The 21,723-nt window shown below is 40.3% G+C and overlaps 1 protein-coding gene across 1 annotated transcript in view; it reads right to left on the bottom strand.

Annotated features, from left to right (window-relative positions):
* Positions 1–1,939: 1,939 nt before the first annotated feature.
* The window catches only part of LOC122806185 (aurora kinase C-like), a 323,495-nt gene continuing 303,711 nt past the window's right edge, over positions 1,940–21,723 (bottom strand). Inside the window, exons 8-9 of the mRNA XM_044076418.1 lie at positions 2,335–2,570; positions 1,940–2,055 (exon numbers count right to left, since the gene is read on the bottom strand). Coding sequence (XP_043932353.1) covers positions 1,940–2,055; positions 2,335–2,570 — 352 coding nt within the window. The remainder of the gene's footprint in view (positions 2,056–2,334; positions 2,571–21,723) is intronic.

Below are 21,723 nucleotides of genomic sequence, written 5' to 3'. Positions count from 1 at the left end.
ATCAGACCCGGCTCCATCTGTGCCATAGAAAGGGCCACTGCTCCAATTCCAAAGTCTTCAAGCTCCCAATGGCCAGAGATGACAGTAGAGAAAGCCACCGGGGGGGGGGAATTGAAAGATCTGACTAGGACAACTCTGGTGAAAACTCCTGGAGTGGGGGGGGGCACTCCAAAGAAGCCCCACCTTGTCAGGAAAGGGCTCTGCATACTAATGGCAGGGGAAGGGGCCTTGCCAGCAACCACAGCTGAAGGGCACACTCAGAAGCAGCAGTGCCAGAGATGATCAGCTCCAAGACACAGGCCCCAAAGGTGATCAATTCAGTGGTATCTGAGCAGATGATAGAGCAGAGGTCACTGGGGATCAGAGGATCTTGGGACCTTTGGATATGGCAGACCAGACAGTCACAGAAGAGGGTTCCGACTGCTTATGGTCCCCCTTTAGAGACCTTGGGGTCTTTAGAACCCCGTTTCTAACTCAACTTGTCCCCTTTGCTAGGAGGCCACAGAAGAAATCACCCGAAGGAAGGAGACCCTTCAAGCATCAGCTTAGTCCCCCTCATTAATGGAGCAAAAGCAAAAGCCCCTGTTAACAGCACACGGGTACTCAAAAAGACAACCCGAGGGCAACAGATGCACCATTCATGAGCATCCAGAGAAGGAAGCTTATGCACAAAAGAAATGTACTTTTTAAAACCCTTACTCATCATCCTTACCCAACCTACCTAAACTAGCCTTAGCACACAAAACACCACAAGAAAAGCTCTAAAGGTGGGGAAAAAAAGTACTAAACCTATGACTTACTATACACACTAACCACCTAACCCAAATAACCAAAAACCAGGTACAGCAGCACCCCCCCCCCCAAAAAAAAAGACACTAGCAGAAAAGGATCCAATAAACAGTACATGACCAGTCTACTGTCTGGAAGGGCAGTGAACTATATCAGAGGTAGATGTGGTAGAGCACGGGGGTTATATGTAGAGGCAGAGCTTGGCAAAATGAAGTCTTTGAAGATGGCTGGCAATGGATCAGAGTCTGATCTGACAACCCACAGATTGAACCCAGTTGGAAGAGACATTGGATTTCCAATTTAGGTTCATAGCTGTATACTAAGCTAATGGCCCTGGAGCCTTTACAAGCCTACCCCACAGCAGTACCCTGGCATCGTGCCACCCAATTTAGTGGGTTTAAATTCCTTCAGTTAAAGTAGATATAATCTGAAATTAACTGAATGATCTAAATACAAAATCACATACATCGCACAAAAGTTGTAGATTTTCTTGGAGAGGAATTTGTGCAACAGTTATGGTGCTGGCGACATGTAGTAAGAAACAGGAAGAGATGCCACATTAGGTAGGGAGACAACAGTAGGTGCATTGATAAAAAAGGCCTTACAAGTGGATCAATAGATACTATGTCCTTGGTCAACGACATTTACAGGAATGATTTCTTACGAGTTTGGCATAAGTAGATTACAACTTCAGCATGCAACACTGTCAGCCTCGGAGTTAAGATCAGTTATCAAAAGGGCTACCACTAGTAAGTGGACAAAACCAAACCAGTCAATGTGAAGGGAGAGTCAGAGAACAGTCCTCAAAATTAGAGCTGCCTTATCATTCATCATGTTATTAACGGCAAAGAAAGAACTTGGCTCTATAATTATCAATGTTAAATGTTAAGTCAAGGAGTGCAGTGGCCTAAACTAAAGTTCAGCTAAGTGCTAATGTTTTTGACAAATGTTTGAGCAACAGCAACACTGTACTGCCCCACACAACCAGCAACAGGACTTGTACAGTATGAGGGGTCTGAGAAAATGCAAACTTAAGGCAAAAGCCTTTCCACAATGTACAATGAAACGACAAGTCCTCAAATACTGTGGTAAATAAACTGAATGCAAAGAAAATATGGTGACAAAGCTACACCCTTCAAAACAAACAGCATTAACTGTTGAGCTGCCACAGTACAAATACTCTTTCCTTCACAAAAAAGGATGTCTTCACTGTTAAGGGTGAGAAACAGTATTCAGAATCCTTCATCTTTAACTCAAATGGGGATGCTGAAAAAGGACACATAGTATACCCTTACACTATTACAGCACTAATGCACTACAGATCAGACTCTGGATGCAATCTGCATATGCATGCAAAACAGTGCATCATTTCTACTCACCAGAAGTTTCAACTTGATATATTCCAACAGACTTGTCCAAAGAAAGCATAACATTGGAAAGATTTGAATGTTTCTACTGCAGAGGAAGACAAGTCATGGGTGGCATCATGGAAAGTCATAATACAGAAACGCACACAGACCTGAAACTTCACTATACATATCCTACTGAAAACATTTACAAAATCAAAATATAACATCTTTCCCCCACTATGGTACCTATAACATACCTTTACTATCTTTTTGTACGTTTCTGATGTGCTCTGACTCTCAAAAGGGGGCTTACCCACCAGAAACTCATAACACAGCACCCCAAGACACCAAAGATCTGCTTTTTCATCATGTACCTTCCCTTCAATCATTTCAGGTGGCAAGTAGTCCAAAGTACCACATATAGTCTTCCTCCTGAAAAAGAAAGAATTATTGCCAGCATTCAAAGTACAAGATGTACTACAATTGGAGACTTCCCAAAAAGTACAGCAGAAATACAAACAGAACAATTTAAGAAATTAACTGGTGGAAGGTTGATACTCTCGGGCAAAAATTGTAGCTACAAATGGGCCTCAGTCAATCTTTCAGTTACCAAAACATTTTTAAACATCTTTATTAAACCTCCACATTTTACGCTGCAACATGGGATTACATGTATTAGTAGAATAAAAGTTTCCACAGTTCTTGTCTTGTAGTACATGTTTTAATCCATTCACTAACATTACACAAGTTCAATTCCTGCTGTCCCTTAAACCTCATTCTTCCTAAACATTTTTCAGCATGCATTTCTGCAAATCCAATTTCTATGAAATTGGTTTCCTTTCTAAAAATTCTCCTTCATTTTTATCTCCCTTGCAATACCTAGAACTTTCCTTATTTGTAATGGATTTCGATTTAATTTGGCAAATGCCTTTCCATCTGCTACACTTCACAAGGCCTTATATTATGTCTGTGCAATTCAGATCACATCTCTGCTCAAAAATATTTCCTTTGTTACAACCATTTGTTCTCCCACAATTTCTGTTAAAGTATTCTTTAAGAAATTTTAAATCTGCCCACTCACCTCCAAAAAAAATTCAAAATTACTTCTTACAACACACCTCTAGCATTTCCTACTGAACAGCTGAAAGATTCTTTAAAATCCAATTGGAATATTTATACCAACACTCCATGAAAAAAATCCTAAATCTTCTGGACTTCAGATGTTTGGGAGGCCTACAAATTTCTTCCCATTGCATCTTTGTAAACTGCCTTTCTATTCTCTTTTCCCAAAATGTTCTAACCTTCTCCGATTGTTACAGCTAAATATTTTACATAAACTCTGCATCTTCAGCACCATCACCCTTGCAGTTTACTGCAAAGTCCTAAGCTTATATTACTTTTGACCAACGCATCAGCTTTACTGTTACCATACCAAGAAAAAGCTGGTTATGCAATACTGAACAAAAGTAATAAAGTTCTTTCTACAAACTTGCCAACTTATTCTCTTCTCTAGTCTGTTGTATACAGACCCTATTCTAACCAGTCTTAAAACCACCAAACATTCATCTATCCATCAAAATTGCTAAACTTGCTACTAACCTCTCTCAGAACATATCACTGTATTCCAGTAGTAATCTACAATGGCTAAAACTAGACTATACATAACTGAAAACCTCATCTGCTATTTTAAATAATCCCAACAGATGTGTAGAGAGTAACTGGGTTTTTGCTGGACTTCCAAAACAGAACTTAGATTAATGGACCTAAAACTAATTTCTCTTCCGAAAAGTAGTGCAGCCGCACAACTCCTACTTACCTGTAACAGTAAATGTTTGAACACCACACCACTTGGCTAGTAGTGCCCTACTCACACTGGCAGTCTACAGCTTGTCAGAGTCACTCCTACCACCTATGGGTTCGATGGACCCATCACCTGGCAGTACAGGGACTGCCTTATAGAAATACAGACAGGACCGTTTCATTTAACTAGGATAAAGCAGGAAGGGAAGAGGGAAACACTTTGCAAACATCTACTTTAAACCAAATATCACAATACAAGTTGCAGTGCTCATCAGCAACTCAAACAAAAACTATCTACATCCAAAAAAGGGAGATGGTGGGTGGGTACTGCCAGTAAGGCAGTATGTTTTATAAATAGGTAAGCAGGACTTGCAATACTGTACTATGTTCAACAGATACTGCCTTACTTGCATTTGGGTACACTGCCAAACCTTACCCAACCTGGGAGGAGCCCATAGAGAATGGTTCTGGCAAAGCCTGTTCAGATCTAGAAAAGGCATTCAAGCTTGTAGTGCTTTATAGAGGTATGGACAGAGGACCAACTTGGTGATCTAGAATATAAAGTTCAACCTTTTCAATACGGCACTGAAGAAATGGCTGTGGTAGAATGTGCCTTTACCTTGCCTGGATTTGCTTTGTCATGGTGGAGGTTAAAACGGAAAATGAAAGCTCAACCAATGTGCAATGATTTACTTAGAAACAGGTCAAACCTTCTGTGCTCCTGTGTAGCAAATAAAGCTTTTCAATCTTCCTAAAGGGTTTTGTTCCATCATGGTAGTACCTGACCTGCCAGTGCACATCCAAGGTATGAAGCATCCTCTCCCTTATTCTTAGGTTCTGTGAAGAAGACAAGGGAATTCAGATAGTGAATTCTAAAAACACTTTTGGCACGAGTTAGTGCACAAAACCACACTGTGGAAAATAAGGTAAGGTTGTCACACTAGGACAGCTTGCAGCTCAAAGATTTGTCTTGCAGATGTCATAGCAAAGTTCTCTACACCAAGAGCTTCAGATCCACCTAAGCAGCAAGTTCAAAAGATGGTTGTCAATTTCTCCGGAAAAAGAATTTGCTTGTGAGGGGGTCACATGCTGTATTCCTTTGATAAGCTGTTTTAGACTGGAAACAGAAAGGCAGCCAAGCAAAGATGCCACCTACATACACTTTAATGAATGCACACAAGCTATCTTGAAATAGTTCATGCAAATATTTCAAGACTAGAGGGATGTTGACCTCAAGGGACCATTTCCGTTTAGAAAACTGCTTCCATTTGTAAACAGAATATTTTTCTACTAGCAGGTTTCCTGGCCTCCTTTAACTATTGCACATACTCATATGTACCTAAACTGAGTAGAGATTGAATCATCCAGGCTGCCTGTTGCATTTGCTCCAAACTGTAGTGCACTATTTGCTCCTAAAACTGAGCAACTCCAGACTGTGGGGAAGTATGTGGTAGTTGCCTGTGGCCAATATGGGATCACCACAATGATATTTGACATTTCTTTCTGAATTTTCAGAAGTACCTTGTGAAACAGTGAAGAGAGGTGAAGTATAGGAATATTCCCATCCCAGGGAATGAGAATGCATCTGTCCTCCAAGCACAGCTGCAAGGATGCCTGGAACAGAATTTCTCCAGGTGTCTGTTTTGAGAGAAGGCCAACAGATTTGAGGTGTTCCCCACATCTGGAGGAGATCCTGCACCACCACTGCCTTTTGCTGCCACTTGTGCAGGCCTGCCAAGGAGATACTCTAGCTGCTACAACATTTTGCTCTGATGTGATGCATGCCAACCGGCATGCAGGGTAAAACCTTGTAACCACCCTCCTTTGTTTGCTGAGGTACCACATCACTGTAGTGTGGTCAGTCACTACAATAGGAGGATTGAGAGTCCATAGGTGGTGAAGGACCTTAGAGGCATGATTCAGTCAACATTTTCTTGATATTGATGTAATTCCATGTATCCTTCAGCCTGCGAGTGGCCTGCACTTGCACTCCCACTGACTGCTCCCCAAGTGAAGTTGGGTAAATGTCTGGACATTGTGCCAAAACAGGTGAGAACAGTCTACTGTGCTCTTCACTAAACCTTGTTCGATGAAAACCAGCAATGGCAACTGGGCTTCCAAGGAAACTGCTGGGTCCAACAATTCTATACATGCTAATGAATTTTCCTCATGTGGAAACAGGCCAGCAGTATTATGACAATCATGATTGCCTCAAGTCCTATAATTTTTAGGAATTCTCTTGGAGGCAACATTCCTCCTGAAAATTCATGAATCTGGTAGGACAGAACCTTGTCTTACAGATGAGACCATTCCTTTTCTTGGTGTCAATTAAGCATCCTTGAAGACAAGTCAGAGGGTGTCAGACAACTTTCAAAGGTTCAATTTGAACTCTAGGTGAAGAGTAAGGTAGAGACTTCCTGTAGCAATTAGAAACACCTGGACACAGACTGCACAGTTTAATAAATCATCCAAGGAAAAATGTGAATGCCAAGAGTCTGGCAATAAGCCACTAGCAGATTAAGGCATTTCGTAAACACTCTAGGTGCAGTGAACAGCCCAAAGGGCAATGCAGAGAACTGATGGTATGAACCAGACAAATCTCATATCTCCTGAAGCAAAGAGCAATGGGAATATTATATGCATCCTTCAAGTCTTGGGTCACCATGAAGCAGTGGTCAAGCAAGAGGAAGCATAGTCTGCAAGGTGAGCATCTTGAACTTGGGATCTTGATAAAGTATTCAGAAAGGATACATCCAAAACCAGTCTCCACAACACATTTTTTGTTAACCAGGTAACTTTTGGAGTAGAGATCTTTCATCCTCTCAGAAAGGAGGACTGGCTCTGACCAGAATCCAGCATATGCTGAAGAATACAAGTGAACAGACTGGTCCCAGCAGGTGAGGGGTAACTCTCCCTGAATAGAGGCAGATGTTTGTCCCACTGCCTCCTGTAACCTCGATCCACAATGTTGAGTACCCATTTGTCAGAAACCACAGCCAGCCAGTCCACCTTGTTGAGAGCTAACTTTTGAGATGGGACATCTGGAGGGGAATACGAGTGACTGATTCTAAGGCTCAGCACTGTCAAAGATTGGAAGGGGGATCCTTTTGGGAAAGGAGCCCCTCGTTAGGTCTGGCAAACTTGTCCTGCCACTTCCTTTGGGAGCCTTTTTTCAACTAGGACTGGTTTGCTGAGCCACCAAAAATTGTATCCTGCTTATTGGGGGAACTTGGGAATATGCAACATTTTAGACACCCCTTTCATCAATTTACCTCTATCATCCCAGTGTTTTAGGCTCTGATTAGCTGCTGTACAACAATCAAAATCAAGCAGACCACTCGCTCTCATTTTTAACTCAAAAGTTTCAGCTGTGCAACTAAGCCTACCTCGTTACCACCACAGTCATCGCTGAATTTTTAGAAACCATATCAGCCCCCTTGACAGCACTCTATAAAGCATGTTTAGGCACTTGAAATTGGAAATCTTTCCCATAGTCTTCCTGCTCAGTGGGTAACTATGCAGCAAGCTTACCTAAACTATGCATACATCAACACAAACTTCCACTTTAAAAGCTGCAGTGATTTACTGTCAGCTTCTTTCCTAGATATTCTAGTAACTTGCCTAGTTTATCTTGAGACTGGTTTGAATATGACATGGTCTTTTTAATGGTAAAGGTTGCCAGGAAAATAAGCAGGGTCCACATACAAGGGAACTTTAAGGCCAGGCATGGCCAAGCATACCCTAAGTTTCTTAAACACTTTTAGGCTGAGGCTCATTCAGCAGAGGACAGCAAGCTTTCATAAAACATCCCTAAACCTGGGATCACTGGAGGGAAGGTAGCCACATCTGGGGCCTCATCCAGCAAAAGATCATAAACCTTGTTGATCTCGGGGGCAGCTGAAGAGATCTAGAGTAAGAAGCGGTCTTCCAACAGATCCTTCTCTTACTATGGCACTAGGTCTGTGGGTCTGCAATGCAGTCCCTGTATTGTTACACGATTAGTCCAGCAAATCCAGACAGGTAGTTTGAGGGACTCAGCTTTGGTACACTGCCAGAGGAGGGTAGCAGGACACTACCCGAATGCCAGTAAGGCAATCTGTACATAAAACTCCCACTCCAACTCATTACTGAAACAAAACAAAATCCCATCAGATCCTAAGTATACCTCACCTCTACATGGCACTTACACTATTTTAACAGCAGACCATACCTCCCTTTCAAATCCCTTAAACACCATATACATAACCCCCTTTCTACAACCTTTTTACCAAACTCAAATGCATCTGTTTTCTTAATATTCCTTTTCTCTACTACAATTTTTTCCTTCAGTGCTACTACACATCCCTCCCTCTTCCTTAGCACACAACTTGAACAAAATTTAGTACTATTTTTGTTAATTTTGTAACTGAAAGTTGCACTTGAAACTTGCACAATGCGTCTTAGAACAAATGTTTAGTTTTTATGATTCCATCTTTTGGGGCTTTTCTCAACAGGACTAGGCTGAAAAGGTGTTCACCTAGTCAGACAATCTTGGTTAACAAATGTAATAAATGAATCCCTTTTAATAGCAGTTTCTCTGTTCTACACAGTCTACTAAAGCTGGTCTTCAGTTAGACTCTTCACTATTCCTTGCTTTTTGCCTATACTATGCTGCAAATACATAAAAAGGAAAGGCAGTCTAACCTGCAGTCTAAACATCTGCTTAGCCTCATCCCATTTTTCCTTTTCATTGTTACGTGCTCCCAATACCTTGGTACCTCTGCTGATTTTCCTCTGATAAGTTCCATCTCTCCCTCTCCTATTTTCAATACTCCTAACAGACATACTTAGTAAAATGTTTTCTCCATTCCTGCACTAGCTTAGCTCTTTATGCTACTTCATGAATATATTTTGCATGGCTATTTTCCTTAAGGACCTGCACCCCAAATTAATCCTATTCTCTAGCTCTTGACCCCCCCCCCAATCATCCTTTTCAACTGATTTATAAACTAAGTTATGTATATCGGCCTTAATTACACACGTCTTGAAGTACCCCTTCAAATCAGGCAACTCAAACCATCTTGTTAGGCAGAATTAGCTTCTCACTTAACTCTTGCCCACTTCTACCAAAGTCCTTCAGCTCTATTACCCACAACTTCTCTGCTTGATAAAAATATGCCTCACCATATACAAGACTAAAGGGACTAACATTTTTACTACTTTTATTTTACCATCTACAATCAGGAGCTTTCAGAGTCTCAAAATGTCTGCAATATCTTTAGCCTCTTCCCACACAGCCTTAGACGCCATAACAGAATCCTTTTTAATCCATACACCTAAATATTTCATCTTGGGTCCCAAAACTATAGGTATTGCTCAACCAAGTCAAGCATTGGTTCACATTCTACAGCTATAACGTTTCATCTTCATTTTACACCCCCCCCCCCAAAAAAAAAAAAAAAAAAACCGTAAAACTGTCTGAAAATGTCCACAACACAAATATCCTTTTCTGGATTTATTTCAGTTTGTTATCCATGTCAGTGAGTAGGTCTACTAACCTTTTTTCAGTCATGACCTAGGTGTAACATGCATTTTACAAGATAATGCTTGTTATAAGCATACGCATAGTTTAAAGTTAAATATTTACAATACATTCGATTAGTCATGGTTGTTACAATGTGTAATCAAAATGAGAAGCAATGACATCAGTTAGTACAAACTTTTAGGTATAATACAATATATCCATTAGTGAGGCTTATTAAATATAAATTAGAGAAAATGAGAAGCAATGGCAGACATTAGGACAGTGCTTAATCTAATAGTATCAAGGCAGCAGCTACATTAAGCCTCTACTTAAAATGTTTAGTTGGGGCTGATTTGAAAGTTTGCAAGTTTGGATTGCTCTCTGTCTTCTTTCTTAAATCTGGGACAGACTACAAAATAAGTCATCCTGTGTGCTCCTTGAGTGCAGTTTTTGTTAGAAGTAACTCCAGTGGTGTACTATTGCCACAGTGAAATTTTACAAATCAAAGTAGCATTTAGAGATACAGCAGTCTGTAATAGGGAACCAACTGGCTTGTTTCAATAGGTTGTAGTGATGTATGTGTGATCAAGTATTACAAACTTGAAAATTATATTCTTAGTAGTTTGGAGTTAATGGGTTTTGACAAACTGAGGCAAAATAAAGTAAGTCATTATTCTAATTTAGGACTTGGATGTTTTTGGTCATTGAGGCATAAGCGGTAGGTGACAGAAGGGACATTAGCAAAGCATTTGTAGAAGTACTTTGGATGCAATGCTTTCAGTAAAAGGGCAAGGGTGAAGCTCAATGAGGGGATGAGAACGAGTTTAATGTACTTTTGAGACTTTGCATAATGTTACAATTACATGCGACAGGAGGGCAGTAAGAATTAACAGGTTAGCAAGAAGCCAAGAATTCAGCTTAGAAAAAAATTTGTCTGAAACAGTTCTGTAGAGTTTGGCTTTTACGATTTGATATGGATGTCATTTGTGTACACCACCAGGTTAAGGCCTTGTAGGTCAAAAGGGGCATCGTTTATAAAATATTAAAGATTTATAAAATATTAAAGCTAGGGGTCCTGATACAGGACCTTGACTTACTTCTATATTAAGTGCTCTTAGCAGATAAGCTGATCTTTGCAGAAACTTGAAAGGTTGAAAGGTCTTTGATATAGTTTTGGAACCAGGAAAATTGTACTCTGAGGTTTACTCTCTAGAATTTACTGAAGAGAGTAAAAGACACCGTCTAAAAAGACTGTAGTCAGTGAAAATGCTTGGATATGTGGCAATTGCTATTATGTAAAATATTGGTTACTGTGGTAAGAGAAGTGACAGTAATACAGGAGTTTCAAAAACCATGAGGCCGAATTGCACAAGTCCATACCTGTGTGTGCCAAGAGCAGATTATAAAGGACTTTTTTTGAAAATGGTGAAGGGATATACTTTAGATATGGGCCTGTAATCTTAAAGATCTGAGGTGTTGGGTATTTTGGGAAAGAGGATAACTGTTTAAAAGGCATCAGGGACTATGCCTGACATAAGTGAAAGATTTAAGGCGATAGGTTTTGTAATAAAGTCAGATGAGAGCTGAAGGAACGTGGGGTGTAGTGTACTAAACCTGGAAAGCTTCAGGAGGGACTTGACAGGAATAGTAAAATAGGCAGCAGCACATTCTGCCAGAGGGTACAAGAGATTCCTGTTGCTACTGGAATTAGAACGGACCATGGGTGGAAAGTATTGTTGGAAGTTTATTACAGTGAGTAGGAAGTTTTTAAACAGAAAAGGGAAGTACTCAGTGTCCAAGGAATTGGTAAGAGTATTTGGTGTCAGTAATATGGCTAATAGGTTGTTTTACTTCCTTCCAGAATTTAGGTGATGAAGCTCTGCTGTTGTTGCCTAAGGTACACTGTTTTAGCACTGCTTGTGGCAAATCTATTTTATTTCATGTACTGTAGTAAGTTTTGGAGGAGAAGATTACTATTGGGATTGGATTTCCATGCTGTCCATGTTCTATCCCTTTAATTTGTTGCTTAATATTGTGATTAAGCCAGGGGCATTTCTGTCCTCTTGGGGATCTTTGTGTATACAGGAACAGATGACTTTGCATTTGAGAAAGTGTTTAAAGACCATTCAAAATACTTTTGGAAATCAAATACAGAACACTCAACTCAGCCCATCCTTAAACTCCCAAAGCATTGCTTCACAGTTTAACTCATTTTATAAGTGCCCATCTACAAAATGAATGCAGCCATCCTACTCCAATTACTGAAGCCACAACAGACCTTTACACTTTCCGGTGATATCTACAATTAATACATGCATTCTGACCACCACTGCCCCTGAACAACATTCTACTAAATACCTCAAACTCACTGAAGGTAAGATATGAAAATGCTCTAGACAAGAAGAATGACCCCACCCTATGTGAAAAATCCTATACAATGCCTCTCCAACTGAGCTCAAAAAGTAAGTTTCTCACCCTTATCCAAAATCATGGAAAGATGTACTCACTCAACTTATTACATATTACTTTTCATAACTTCCTCTCCCCCTCACAGAATGGTTTCAGAACAAACAGTATAACCACTACCCCAAGGTTCACAGATTTTATATATCACAACAGAAGTTTAGATCTAACCTCAGCCCCATTTCTAGATCAATCCAAAGCATTCGACAATCAAGTTCTCCTAATTAAACTCTTCCAATAGATTATCACCCTCCTCAGTTAACTGGTTTCTTAGTCACTTCACTAACAGGTCCCAAGCAATGAAATGGCAAGACTATTTTTACTCTTTCCTTCCTATACAAGGCGTCTCAAGGCTCCATCCCAGGACCACTACTGTTAAACTTAATTAACTACCTAAACACAACAGCCAGAGGCTGCCATAGTACAACATGCAGATGACTCCACTCTGTGCTGCTAGGGCAGTATCCATACTCACTCACTCAGAAATCCTCCTCCATGGAAGCTTGGCTCAACTACTCAACATCTCCTGAATTCAAACAAACAAGCAAACTACTACTGTTCACCCCCAACCCTCTCCTCAAAAAAAACTACCTTTAACATAGTCATTCAACAAAACCAAGATAGAACTGGTATCCCACACCAACCACCAAGTGTGTTTGTAGGAGGACATCTGAAATTTGATTTCTACCTTCAGCAAGCCATAGAGACGCACAAACCTAGGTTGCATCAATTCAGGCAAATGCCATCTTACTGACTGCCAGAGAAAGTCATCCACTTTTCTACTCCCCACCCTATATATGCCTCTCCTAGACTAACCAATCTCAACTCCTTTCCATAAGCCAAAGTAGAATACTCTTACAGTAAAGTAGCCAAATTTGCAACCAATCAACAATGTGGATCACACAACCTCTTTAAAAACTTAACTGCCTCAAAGTTCTCTATAATACTCAAAACTTTTAAACTACTGCACAACTCAGAAAAATTCCCCATCTCTTCATTAACCATACACTACTTGAGACCTCTATGTTCCACTAACAAATCATTGATCTCAACTAAATCCAGCAATGCAGGATATCTGTATACACACTGCATCACTATCTGAACTTGAAAGACTAAATAGTGAAGCAACACTTGACAGATTAACCAGGGGTGGTGGAGGTCCAGAAATGTGCAACTGGCACATGGTTTTTTGGGCATCGCAGTGGTGCAGCGGTTAATGTTGCCACTTCACAGCAAGGGGTTCTCTGGGTCAGTACTCAGCTGGGATGCCTACTGCGCGGCGTCTGCATGTCCTCCCTGTGTGTCTGGGTTTCCTCTGGGTGCTCCTGTTTCCTCCCACATTCCAAAGACAAGTCTGGAGCATTTCTCCCTGGGCCTCTGCTGAAAATGGGCTCTATACCAGTTGGACTTTCCCAGTAAACAAATGTTAAATATAGCTGTAGGAATCCATGCCATAAATCTTCCTTTGGTCTGCGCTCATGTCCTAGACTTTGAACAAGTCTTGATGGTAAAAAATGTGAAGCCTGACAATCTATACATACCAACACTGTAGTACATATTTCCTTATTAAAAAACTATTCATATACAACCCATGCAACTACTATAAACACTGCAACTGATGTCAAGGAGGTCTGAATAATGGAGCTGTTGCACATGAATGAAACTGACTGCAAAGGATGTCCACATCTGTATAATGGAACTTTTCTCCCCGGGCCTCCAGTGAAAAGGGGCACTACTCAGTTGGACTTTCCTGGTAAACTAATGCCAATAAAATAAATTGCAATGTCTGGATTAGTTACAGATATAGTGGGGGACCGATCTACGTAAAAGTTAAAAAAATGTTGGGTTTCTTTTGTGGGAAAATTCTTCCCACAATCATGAGGGCTTTGCTTTTGTTTTAAAGGACCAACATATGATATGACTAAGCAGTGGTTGCTAATAGAGTTAGATAAGACATCCAACTTGGGTGCATTTTTGCTTAATATTGGTAAAGTTTAGGGCTGAATGGTTTCTGGTGAGAAGACTGGGCCTAGCAGGATCCTGTACTAGTTGCTCCAGGCTGATGTAGTTTAGCATTATTAATTTGCAATTTATTAGGGCCAATGACATTCTGAAATCTCCAAAACTTCAATTTTTAGAGTTCTTGCCTTGCTGAAACGTTAAATATGGAGGGATGTCTTACCTTCCTGGGTAATACGAGCTGGAATCCAGTTAAAGCATCTACCATCTGGCGTACTTCCTGCCTCATGCTCCATTTGTACATTACATTGTTTAATAAAAGGAGCATAGAGTCTCCTCCAATTCCTGTACCAGGCCTACTGTCTGAAAGAACATAGTACTTGGAATGGGTTACTATGATGAGCAAAAGTCATCTTTTGTCTGTTTCTAAGGCAGCAATAAGGGTCTTCCAGAATAAGTCATTCTAATAAAATCCATTTGTTACCAATGCCACATGCATTGATGCAGGCTACTGTTGTACACAGGACAGACTGAAGAGGAAGGGATGGTATTTTCATTTATTGGTGTAGGATTAAATGTCTCATGACATGAATAATTTGTCTAAGACATAATAAAATCTAGTAAGATTGTCTTCAGTTTTGTCTAAAGGGGTGGGAATATTTTGTAATAGCTATTTTTGTAAGATGTATTGTTTTGTTTAACAGTATGCTGACTTAGCATGCTTGAAGTTAAGATGATGGAGATATCTGGAAGATGCTGATTGATTTAAGAGGTATACGGGTAAGCACTATATCTGAGGCAGACAGCTGAAGTGAGATTAGTATAAAAGTACACAGATTCTCAGGGTTGAGTAACTAGTGTGTTGTAACAGAATGGGTCATGGACAGAGGACTTGAAGAGGGGGAGTGTTGTCATTACTCAGTAGACACAGCAACAGAATGACTAGACTGGTTTCTGATTCAAAGGAGGGGATCTTAAAATGTAGACCTTGAACACTGATGAGACCTGCAGGATAACAAAGGTAGGTGGGAAGTCTAGGTGCCACCTACGCTTATAGGGATAAGCCAACAAAGCAGTAGAGATAATAGTGAAACCTTCACACTACCCAAAATGTAATTGCTTAGCCTACCTACTTGTTAGGCTAAGTTAGGAGGAGAATAGGTCTAGTAAGTGGGAGCTGGAATGTAAACAACAAAAATAAGAGGCTATCTGGCTGCCACCTAGGTAGAAAATGGATGCTAGGTGAGGTGGAATGTTTTACTGATGGGAGGAGGATGGCAACATTAAAGATAGACAGGCTATACATTGGAAGGAGGAGGGGAGTCTACAGGCGTTTTACACATGTCAATAATACTAAAGGAGGAAGAAAGAGTAAGCTGACTGCCTATTTTCTTTGAGGGAGTGTGTGATGACAGTTGGATGAAGGAAAGCAAGGGTAGCCTTTGAAATGAATACTAATTAAAATGGTCTATTCTTGAAGCAGAGCCTGGAGGTAACTGAAGTAGAAAGATTTGAAAATAGGGAGGGGTCAAAGAAAAAAAAGTGGAAAATGGGTTGGTTTTGACTTGCTGATTATGAAGTGGTTAGCTGCATATAATTTAATTGATATGGAGTGAGTGGGTGGCAATGGGGGTAGGGTGGAGAACAAAGTGAAACCATGTATTGCAAGCAGAGTGCGGCTAAACCCGGTGTCTAACTCCAGATACAAAAGTGGAGAAAGTAGATAATATTGCAGAAACTAAAGTGGAAAAGTGACAGTATATTAAGACCAAAGAGAGAAGGAGAGAGCAAAAGGACAGACAATATGGAGGGTGTACAATAGTTAACAGTCCAAAAGAAGCAATGACATCGGATCACAATAAACTAGCACTTTTGAACACTGATTCACTTGCAAAGGTTTTAGGTTCACATTAGCAAGGTACAGCTGCAGTAAAATACTCTAACGTAGAGAAAGGAGCAAATTGCAAAAGCATACACAGAAATATAAAAAGGAAGACAGCAAGAGGTGGTAGTGGAGAAAACAGCTAAATTATAATCTGACTGCAATGTCCACCTACAGGACTATATGCAGGTAAAATAGAAGCCTCTTATGAGAATGCTGCTTAGCAATTAGAGCAGGCAAGGTTTGGTGGGAGCAGTCATTTGGGTTGATTACTGGGGAAGCACTGCAAAGAACACAAATTGAGTGGTCTACTTTTAGATATTGAGCCCAAAAAGACCCGATAGTGCAACGGCTGTTAAAGTAAATGCAAGGAATTTTTTTTTGCCTTATATAATTTCCCCAATTTATAAAGATAAATAAATGTTAAGTAACTGGGAAAGTCTGAATGGGACAGAGTCCATTTTCAGTGGAAGCCCAGGGAAAAATGCTCCAAAAGCATGTATTTGAAATGTGGGAGGAAACCAACGCACCCAGAAGGAAACCCATGCGAAGCAAGGAGGACATGCACACTTCAGGCATAGAAGGCACCCCAGCAGACAATCGAACCAGAGAACCTCTTGCAGCATCACTGCTCCAATTGGAGATACCAATGTAGAAAATAAAGGAGATACTCTATAGATTTCATCTTAGAGGTTTTTAGAATTAATCATCGATATACATTTTGCATATGTATACAAGTACCTTGTAGTTACTAGGCCAAACATACCTGGTACAGCCCAATAAAGGAATTTGCAGATCCTATTCATTGCCCTTTAATTGCATTTAAAATAAAATTAAATTACTCAGATATACACTGTGGCAATGCCACAGCAAGTACTAAAACACATCAAAATAACACTTACTGGTCTGAAGGTTGTGAGGCAGAATCATATCTGTGCAATGTTTTGGCACCATCAATGACCAGAGATCTGGTCTGTGGTGGGTCTCTGATAAGGATACAGGAAGTTTAATATGGTTAGTGATCCTGTAATATCAAAGCAATTTAATTCTACAGATTTTTCAAGATAATTGTGATAAGATGAAACAGCAATATTGCTGCAAATACAGCCAGTCAATTGGCAAATGCAAATGAAAGGCATGTCAGAGAAGATACCCAGCTGCTTACAAGGGTTGGAGGCTAAGAGGCAAAGAGTATTTTCTGTAACACTGGCTAAAAAAGTACATCACTGCCCTAATGCACAAAACAAAAGCAGTGTATACCTATTGCTATTACAGCCACAGCAAGCCCTTTAAGTACATTAAGCACAGCAAGCATCTACAGAAAACCTGCAATTCAGTTGCAACCAATCAAGTCAGCATTTGCAAAGCAGCGTAGCAGCATTAATAATGCTTTCAAAAATGAAAGCCCAAATAATGCAGCATCTGTAATGTATAAAATAAAAAAAATTTGGACATAAAACACGCTTCTCATACTTTTGTGTACAGTCAGGGATTCTCAGTTCACATTAGCTGAAATAAATCAACTATTTGCACAGAGATCTGCCAGTGGTAGAAGTGATAAGGACAGATGGGAAAGAAATTACTGAAGCATGGAAGAGAAAAGGGGTGAAGATGAGTATGCTGAGTGGGCAGATGCAAATACAACAGGAGAGTTCAATAGTGACTGTATACGTAGGAAGTGAAGCTACACCAGTGTCTTGGTAATCTCCAGGAACAATAAGTGAACTTAAGAGTAGAGGAGGTAAATACTGCAGAAATGAGTACAGAAAGGACAATCACAAGTGGAGTCCCTCTGGGATCAGTCCCTGGACTGCTTTAGAATTTACTTCTCTGAAGTCAATGCTAATGATCTCTGGCAGATTAAATTTGCAGATAATTGCAAATTAGGAGCAGTCATTGAATTCCACACAAACAAATGTTCGCCAGGAAAGGTTGACAAACTGGTGTCAGACCCATGGACTAAAACTAAATTTTAAGAAATGCACAATTACTAGGAGTGAATGACTTCCTGAAGGATACTATCAAATTGACACACACCTTAGATTTGACCTAGTCGTCAGGGACTTAAGGACACAAACGGTAATCTAGCCTTTGACCATCAAGTGTTTACAACACAGACAATCATTCTGTGTCGTGCAACTTAAAGGTAATGCATCTAGGTCCAAGAAGTCATTGTTCCACTGTACACAGCATTCATCAGACCCATCATAGAATACAATACTCCCATTTGGTATGTACCTAACCAGACATCTATTTTTATTTACATTTGTTGACCGGGAGTGTCCAACTGGACGTAGGTCTATTTTCAGTGGAGGCCTAGGGAGAAAAGCTCCACAGTTAAAATAAACAGACAGTAGTTACATTGGATTACATAGCGATTAATTACAAACATTTACAGATGAAGAACATAGTACATCAGTAGACAACTAGAAACTATATCTGCGAAGTACATAACAGACATTAACATTACAATAAGAAGTTCCTGCTGTATAATAAGTACTAGGCTTATGAGCATCTGTGCTTGCTATAATCAAGGTAGTTAGTGGGCTGGAAAGAAAGTAGTGGTTGGATTGGGTGGGTGATGTTAGAGTGGGAGTTGCAAGGGCATAGCCAGCATGTTTTTAGGTGCACTTTTAGTAAAGTTTTGAAGTGGGTGCATGATGGTATGGAGGTAATTGTGGGTGGGAAGGAGTGCCATAATTTGGCTATGGCGCAAGACAAAAGTGCTTCATCAGCAGAGTTATTGGCATTAGTGAGCTGCACGTGATTTTTGTTGCTGGATCTTAGTGGTCTGGTGGTGCAATAGGGTTGGAGTAGATTCTGGAGGGATGGGACATTCAGTGGATGGTTTAGCAGTTTGTGGGTGAATGAGAGTTGATACCACTAAAGGAGGTGAGGGAGTTCAAGACAGCCCAGTTAAGCAAATGAGACAGTGGTGACTATCGTAGGATGCCCCTGTGGCGAATTTGGCAATTTTGTTGTAGCAGGTCTCTAGCTGGTTTAGATTACATTGCCTTAGGTTGGTATATATTGGAGAGGCATAAAGTAGGGTGGAGATAAGGTGGGATACTATTTGCTAACAGAAGGGAATAAGAGAAAGTGGAAGATGAGTGTGTGTGTGTGGGTGTGGGGGGGGGTCAGCTGATTACAAGCCAAAGCAGAGTGCTCTCCAGGGGAAAATTAATATTGGCTCAAACAGGTAGACACATACTCAAAGTTAACTTTAGCTGTTTGCAGACAGTTCAGACCCGGACTGCGCTTTTCTTATAAGAATGATAAAGGTGGCACCGCAGTTGAATACTTGAGTGGAGTTAGGTCTAGAAAAGAAGAGTAGAGAAAGGAGTAAGCACTTTTGAGATGGTAAAGATATATTATAAAGATTACAAACAAACAAGAGCAAATAGCTACCACATACAGAAAAATACGTCTTGAACCAGCTCTACTAGTATATGCAGATACTGAGCCAACTGGAAAAACATCTGTTAGAAGAAACATCAGACAGTTATGCAGTCACAGATAAAAATATAGTGAGCAGCACTCTGTCCTGGGTCTCTAATGTGATTCTATCCACCAGTAACAGCACAATTATATAGAAATAATTAGACACCAGTATGAGCAGTCTACACACAACACATTTAAATGAATAACATTAGTGAACAAGTTGCAGCTATGCAAATGGACCATAATATTATACTAAAAACTTGGTGCAGACAAAACGCTAGCATGCCATAGTAACTTCTAATAATAAAGCATAAATCATATTATATGTCTAACAATTCAACAAACGTACACAGCTGTAAAATGTCTAACAATTCAACATAAATAGGCATATACAGTTGTAAATCACTTACCGGAGAGACAATGAGCTCCTCAATGGGCCAGTAGCAGAGTGGATTGCAGTTTTAAAAATGGTGCCTGCCACAGGTAATATTCATTAACTTAAGGATTGGCTTAAGGTAATAAACAGGGAAGGGGGAGAACAAGGGTAAGAGAGCAGGCAGTTCTTCTGTACTGCTGCTAATGAGCCAAAACAAAGACAAGTTTGTGTTTAAGAAATAATCAGAATTGACCAAGGACTGCTCTGAAACTAAGTCATTTCTTAACCATTTCTCAGGTGGAAAAACAGGATAACCTTGTATCAGTAGGCTACTGTGGTCTCAAGTTTAAATTAACAAACACACACTATTGATCAGTTATGGATACTATTTGCTAACAGAAGGGAATAAGAGAGAAAGTGGAAGATAAGTGTGTGTGTGGGGGGCTGCTTACAAGCCAAAGCAGAGTGCTCTCCAGGGGAAAATGGATATTGGCTCAAACAGGTAGACACATACTCAAAGTTAACTTTAGCTGTCTGCAGAAAGTTCAGACCCGGACTGGGCTATTCTTATAAGAATGATAAAGGTGGTATATAACCAACTGGAACTGGAATGCCCAGAGGTTCCTCACTAAAATTCAGGGTGCAAGTATAATGTCCTGTGTAGACTGCGTCAAGGCCCTAACCCTGTATGATCTCCTACAGGCTGTTGAGGGGAGAACAAGGCCTGGCATACAGAGCATTATCAGACCCCTCTCTGATGGACCTCTTGCATATCCACAAAAACAGTACCAAAATGACCCATATTAAACACTTAAAACCTTGCTTGTGCTATAAATAGGACCTGCTGGAGAGACAGGTATGCATCCCAGAGACTATCGTATCTCTGGAACAGGCTGCCCATACATGTGAAGCAAAGTTCCTCCCTAACCCAATTCAAGTGCAACTTGGACAACTGGACGGTGACCAGGAAACTCATCCCTGACTTGGCACCCCTCTCTAATACACACAGGCAACCAGTAAAGGTTTCATCTCCCAAACCCCTGCTTACACTTATCAAGAGTACCAGAACTTGACAGATTTGGGTTGCATGGCTAAGCTTAAAAAGGCCCTTGTGGTCATTAGCTTAGTAAACATCTATAAACAAGCATCTGCTACAATGTATGAAGACCAGATAAGTAGGAGAGTGCAAAAGCAAAAGTCAGAGGATTTTAATGGTCAAAATTACCTAATGGTCAAAGAGGAGCAAGAGTTCGTCAGAGCAGGATAACTGTACCTAGAACGTTTGAAAACTGGTTCCTTTGTATAAAAATTACAGGTTTACATCAGCTAAGCATAAGTGCTGCAAACTACTCTTGAGATGACAAAGGGGTAAACGCACTGAAGTACAGATGTGAAGGGAGCAAGAGGACAGAGGGGAAAACAAGGTTAAGTTATAACTGGTGACTTGCAACGCCTACCTACAGGACTACATACACAGTAGAACAGAAGCCTCTTGTGAATACTGCCTAGCACAGAGCAAAACTGGCTTGGTGGAAACTGATGGCAGAGCCCACACTGCAAGAAAAACTGGGTTGTCCCTTTTTTAGATATGGATATAGCATGATGGTTAGTGCAGATGTAAAAAGTAATCTGCAAATAAAGCTAACTTTCCTTTAGTAACATACCAGTTACATTCTTGAATTTGGGAGTCCCTTATTTTGTAGTAAACAATATACGTAACGCAAATAGTTGGAAAGATGAACCCTTATCTGGTTCTGTTTCAATCAGCTCATCAGAAAGGAATTCTCCCACTTCATTTTTGCCTCTGATCTATTATATCATTAGAACAATTCTGTCAGGAAATGCAACTGCTGTCACTGTCCTGCTCAAAAAATCCCAAATGACAGTATTCTCTGCATCAAAACCCACCAACAATAGCAGTGTATTGATGCACACTGCTTCTCTGGATCACGGTTCTACTTTTGAAGAAGGTTTGCATCCTCTCCAAAAAAACATACTAATCCACATCTCTTAAAGCCTGATCTAATTGGTCCTTACCTTCTAGGTAACACAAACCACAGCATTCTTCCAAGATGCAAGTACTCTCTCCACCTTTAAAATACTGTTAAATGAAACAGTTCATCACATAATCCCAACTTCTAAATTTCAACAGGAAAACTGC

The sequence above is a fragment of the Protopterus annectens genome, chromosome 7.part0 (assembly GCF_019279795.1).
Source record: "Protopterus annectens isolate FY-2018-M chromosome 7.part0, PAN1.0, whole genome shotgun sequence".
Lineage (NCBI taxonomy): Eukaryota > Metazoa > Chordata > Ceratodontiformes > Protopteridae > Protopterus > Protopterus annectens.
This window is presented reverse-complemented; position numbering and strand designations above follow the sequence as displayed.